General features: G+C 41.1%; 1 protein-coding gene across 1 annotated transcript in view; it reads right to left on the reverse strand.

Moving 5' to 3' along the window:
• The window catches only part of LOC117524267 (lactase-phlorizin hydrolase), a 41,214-nt gene extending 36,027 nt beyond the window's left edge, over positions 1-5,187 (reverse strand). Inside the window, exons 1-2 of the mRNA XM_034186038.1 lie at positions 4,581-5,187; positions 2,496-2,563 (exon numbers count right to left, since the gene is read on the reverse strand). Coding sequence (XP_034041929.1) covers positions 2,496-2,563; positions 4,581-5,187 — 675 coding nt within the window. The remainder of the gene's footprint in view (positions 1-2,495; positions 2,564-4,580) is intronic.
• Positions 5,188-6,000: the final 813 nt, after the last annotated feature.

Consider the following 6,000-nt stretch of genomic DNA (forward strand, 5'->3'; position numbering starts at 1 on the left):
GCACTGTGGATATAAAATGGCTATATTTTCTCAATGTTAATACAGTATTTTTGTTAAACCCCTTTTAATTAAAACATTTAGCTCAGCAAAATATGGAGAAGGGCTACCAATATGTAGACCTGAGTTTGATTCCTGTTCACGCTGCCTGTCTGTGTCCTCAGACAAGACAATTCATCCGCATTATCTCAGTTCACCCAGTTGTAAATGGGTACCGGTGTCACAGACTGAACGGTCCCCCCTACAGATCGGCCCCCCTGCCTTCACTGCGCATGCGTCACGTTGGAGCGTCAGCAGTGATTAACAGACTTTCGCCTTGTTTCTGCTTAAAACTGACTTAAGAATGATTTAAGAGGTTTTACTTTGTCATCTGATGGTTAAAAATCACAATATTCCCTTTGATCGCTTTGGGTGTAGAGAGTCAGACTCAGAGAGTCAGACTCAGACATCCTGCTGTCACGCTCTGATCGGTCCCCCGTCTTTAATTATAAAATAATGCTGAATTTATGTGGAAATGATTATTGTACAAAAGCTTCAGATATCTGTTGCTCAGATAGATGATGACTGGAGTGCAGTTTTAAGCAGAAACGACGTGATAATCGGTGAATCGTTGCTGACGGTCCAAAATGATGCATGCACAGAGAAGGCAGGGGGGCCGATCTGTAGGGGAGACCACTCAGTCTGCGACACCGGCCTAGGCTGGGGAAGCAACCTGCTTTGGAATGCCATCTCATCCCATCCCACCAGGAGTCATAGACTCTCTTCCACTTCACAATATGCAATCTGAGGATAAGCAGCAACATCAACAGGCCTCAAGTCCAACATAAGATTTACCTTGTGAATTAATGCTAAATGACTGACACAACAAACACATCTTGATTGTTCCATTTAAACTCCATTCCAGTGGTGCAGGGCAGCACGGTGGTTTAGTGGTTAGCAGTGTTTCCACACAGTGAGAAGGTCCCAGATTTGTTTCAGGCCTGGTCCTGTCTATGTGGACTTTGCATGCTCCCCCTGTGTTTGTCTGGGTGCTCCGGCTTCCTGCCACTGCCAAAGACATGCAGGTTAGGTGAATTGGTGACTACACTGATCGGTGTGGGTAGGACAATGAATGCATTTGTCTGTCTATATTGACCCTGAGACAGACCGGTGGCCTATCCAGGGTGAACGCCTCCTCCTGCCCTGTGACCTCTGTGACACCACTCCCAGTGGCCTTAACTGGAAAAAGCGGATTGAGAAAATGGATGGGTGAATGCAGTGGTACACAGTGACAAAATTACAAAAAGTGTGTGACTGTTCCAGAACTTAAGACCTGACTGGAACTCTCTCCTTGTAGACTGTATTTCAACTTGTCTGTGAAAACTTTAAACCACAAAAACAACCTCAATGACGACAGAGAATATCACAGGTTAAAGTCCTGTATAGAAATCAATCAATCAATCAATCAACTTTTTTCTTATATAGCGCCAAATCACAACAAACAGTTGCCCCAAGGCGCTCCATATTGTAAGGCAAGGCCATACAATAATTATGAAAAACCCCAACGGTCAAACGACCCCCTATGAGCAAGCACTTGGCAACAGTGGGAAGGAAAAACTCCCTTTTAACAGGAAGAAACCTCCAGCAGAACCAGGCTCAGGGAGGGGCAGTCTTCTGCTGAGACTGGTTGGGGCTGAGGGAAAAAAACAGGAAAAAGACATGCCGTGAAGGAGGGCAGAGATCGATCACTAATGATTAAATGCAGAGTGATGCATACGGAGCAAAAAGAGAAAGAAACAGTGCATCATGGGAACCCCCCCACAATCTACGTCTAAAGCAGCATAACCAAGGGATGGTCCAGGGTCACCCGATCCAGCCCTAACTATAAGCCTTAGCGAAAAGGAAAGTTTTAAGCCTAATCTTAAAAGTAGAGAGGGTATCTGTCTCCCTGATCTGAATTGGGAGCTGGTTCCACAGGAGAGGAGCCTGAAAGCTGAAGGCTCTGCCTCCCATTCTACTCTTACAAACCCTAGGAACTACAAGTAAGCCCGCAGTCTGAGAGCGAAGCGCTCTAATGGGGTAATATGGTACTACGAGGTCCCTAAGATAAGATGGGACCTGATTATTCAAAACCTTATAAGTAAGAAGAAGAATTTTAAATTCTATTCTAGAATTAACAGGAAGCCAATGAAGAGAGGCCAACACGGGTGAGATATGCTCTCTCCTGCTAGTCCCCGTCAGTACTCTAGCTGCAGCATTCTGAACCAACTGAAGGCTTTTTAGGGAACTTTTAGGACAACCTGATAATAATGAATTACAATAGTCCAGCCTAGAGGAAATAAATGCATGAATTAGTTTTTCAGCATCACTCTGAGACAAGACCTTTCTGATTTTAGAGATATTGCGTAAATGCAAAAAGGCAGTCCTACATATTTGTTTAATATGCGCTTTGAATGACATATCCTGATCAGAAATGATGACAAAGGTCCCGAAGGTGAAGTGGGGGGAGGATGGCTTACTGTTGAAGGTGGAGTCTGAGACAGAACAGCGATATCGCTCGATTTCAATGCAACTGATAGTCGTCCTTCTGCAGACAGATAAAAGTATAAAGTCACACCCCATATAACTGATAATACCAGCTGACATTAAATTTCAACTTAAGCGTGATAACTATCTCGCTGTTCAAATGATTTAGATAAACCGGATGATTTATATGTCTACAGATTGTAATTAAGGCTTAGATTGAAGGTTCTCAATTAAAAAATACTAGCATGTTGCCCATGGGGATCCACGGGCTCTAGAGTGGGTAGTGCTTAGAAAATAGGTAGCTGACATTTTTCAAGAGTGGTAATAAATTTTCCATAATTTTCTATATATAAGTTTCTATAATGATTTGGAATGGCGTCCAGAATGTCCAGAATGTTTTTAGAACCTTAGACCTCAACAGTTTTGAAAAGAACTCAACCCTTTTATTTCCTGTTAATTACGTATCAATTTAGCATTCATTTACTGTTTTAATGTATTTCTAAATTGTTTATGTTCTTGTTATCATATACACACTATTATCATTATTGTTATTATCATTATTTTAATTATTACTTCTATTTTATCATTTGATTTTTTAAATGGACCACAATGAAAGTAAATGTTTTCACTTTCTTGTGTCAAACATGTATTTTAATGTATTTACAATTATATTATGTACTTACATTGAACTTACTAAATAAAATCACGCACACGTATGCACGCACATTTTAATATATAGATGATTTACCACCCCCTGCTGGAATGGCATGTGAGTCAAGAGTGTAATTATCACATTGTTCAGTGTTGTTAGCTAATATCTGCAGTTTCTCCAAAAATATTTGTCCTATCAATGTTCCATTTTGGCAGCGTTCATCCTTGACCCAAAATACATGAGTATATCAAACAGCAGTTTGCCTATGATTGAAGTAATATGCATGCATGCCCACATGCATGTATGTCAAACTTTTAGTGTTTTCTGCATTCTGCTGCAAGCAGGTGCTTTTATTTTTACTCACCCATAAACAGTGATGATGGCGGAAGACATCAAATGCACTGTACTTTTCACTCATGGTAACAGAAACATGACACTCAACTAAACTGACTAAAACAATTGAACTCCAAAAACACAATAAATCAATAACACTAACAACACTATTAAACTAACATGGACCACAATAACAACAGTAAAAAAACCAAAACTCCCATGGTGCATTGCAGCACAACATTCATTGTTCACTGTTGTCAGCTAATATTGTTAATTTCTCAAAAAATATTTGTCTTATCAACTTTTTGTTTTTGCACCATTCATCCTTGATGCAAAATAAATAAGCATATCAAATGGCAAATGTCAGCTGTCCCCAGTTTCTCCATGATTTAAGCCACACACACACACACACACACACACACACACACACACACACACACACACACACACACACACACACACACACACACACACACACACACACACACACACACACACACACACACACACACACACACACACACACAGGCCACTTGTCTATAATAATACTATAGATTTATGTGATCCAAAAAATTATTATGTGTTTCAGAAGGTTTACTGAATTTTTTGCAGTTAGTCTAAATAACAAACAACAGAAATGACAACAGGCAGCACGGTGGATCAGCGGTTAGACGGTCATGGGATCGATTCCCATCTATGGCCTTTCTGTGTGGAGTTTGTATGTTCTCCCCATGTTTGTGTGGCTTCCCTCCGGCTTCCTCCCACATCCAAAGACATACAGGTTAGGTGGATTGGAAACTTTAAATTGTCCATAGGTGTGTGTGGGTGTGAATGTGTTTGTTTGTCTATATGTGGCCCTGTGACAGACTAGCGTCCTGTCCAGGGTGTACCCCGCCTCACTGCTGGGATAGGCTCCAGCCCCCCGTGACCCTTAACTGGAGCGGTTGAAGATGAGTGAGTGTAAGAAATGACAACAATTTTTTTCTTTTTTAACAAGAAAAACTATTTATTTTTGACCAAAGCCACAAAAATACTACTACTAATAATAATGTTTCAGTATAAGTTTCATCTTAATCACATTCATGTTACTTACTTTTGTCAGGAAAACGGTGGTAGAGCTGGAAAATGTCCCTGCTGACTTGCAGAATATGTTGCAGACTGCTTTGATCATCTTCAAGCTTCCTATTTGGCCAAATGTCATCCAGGCTGCTTAGTGTCACCCAGGACAAAACCAGTTCTCCAAACTGCTGGAAGGCAAACTCGGCATACTGCTTGAACATCTCTAAGAGTTCTGGGCTCTCCCAACCCCCATACCTTGATCTCAGAGCGTCGGGCACAGTGGACCCATGTAGGACCACCAGAGGCTGGAGGCCTACCTCCACCAGCTGCGCCAGCAGGACGTGGTAACAGTTGAGGACATTGTGTTGTGGCTCGGCGGGGACCCCCGTAGGCAGGAGTTGATCCCAAGAGAGTGGCACTTTGAAGTGGGTCACCCCTCTGCTCTGCAAGTACTCAAATTGTCGTCTGGAGCCTGGAGGGATGGCGCGAGTGCAGTCAAAGACATCATTTAATCTATTTCCTGAGTTTGTGGTCAAAGGACCAGCGAGAAGCATGAATTCCTCTGGTCCATTCACAGCACTGCCTGAGCAGCCACAAAGGAACAACACGCACAGGGAGCCAATCCACCACAGAACTGTCATCGTAGCTGTAAGAGCGTGCACTGACGTTATCATGTGGTTAGCTCAGCGGTTTAAGGTAATAACCTGCTCTTATTATTGCATCATTACACAATTAAGATTGATATCACACTGATGAAGTGCAGGGATTTACTGCAGCTGTGCAATAATGTCAAGAAGACTGACAACTGATTACATTCACATTGTGAAAATCCTCATGCTGTCAATGTCATTTTGGTACTTTGCATTTTTTGTTTGTACATTTGTATTTAATGGAAATGAACCTGAGTCAATTTTGACTGAATTAATACCATACCATAGCAACTTTATAAAATACATTAAAACAGCCAGACAGCTGACACAAGGTGCTATACACTACAAACACAATACATAATAGACAATACACACAATACACAATATCATAAAAAAGAACCACAAAATAACACTAAAACGCAATTAAAAAAGATCAAACTAAGCCTCGTGGTGTCAAAAGCCGAGGAAAAAAGATAAGTTTATAAATGAACTTTAAAAATAACCAATGCCTCCCTGACACCCAGAGGCAGGCTGTTCCACAGTTTGGGAGCAATAACAGTAAAAGACCTGTTCCCTCGAGCTTTCTTTTTGACCTTGGCACTTGCAGGAGCAGCGCTAAACCATGGAGGAACTTAAAAACGAACATTAAAATTTTAAAATGAATCAGAAAATTAGTGGTGAATTTATTATTTTTTTTACAAATACACTACAAAAGAGTTTTCAAATGTTTAATTGCATTGCACTTGTAACAAAAACATTAAGTAGCTTGTAGCTTCTGATTGCTAAACCAGCGTTTGTGTTGGA

Source organism: Thalassophryne amazonica, chromosome 14, assembly GCF_902500255.1.
Source record: "Thalassophryne amazonica chromosome 14, fThaAma1.1, whole genome shotgun sequence".
NCBI classification, from domain to species: domain Eukaryota; kingdom Metazoa; phylum Chordata; class Actinopteri; order Batrachoidiformes; family Batrachoididae; genus Thalassophryne; species Thalassophryne amazonica.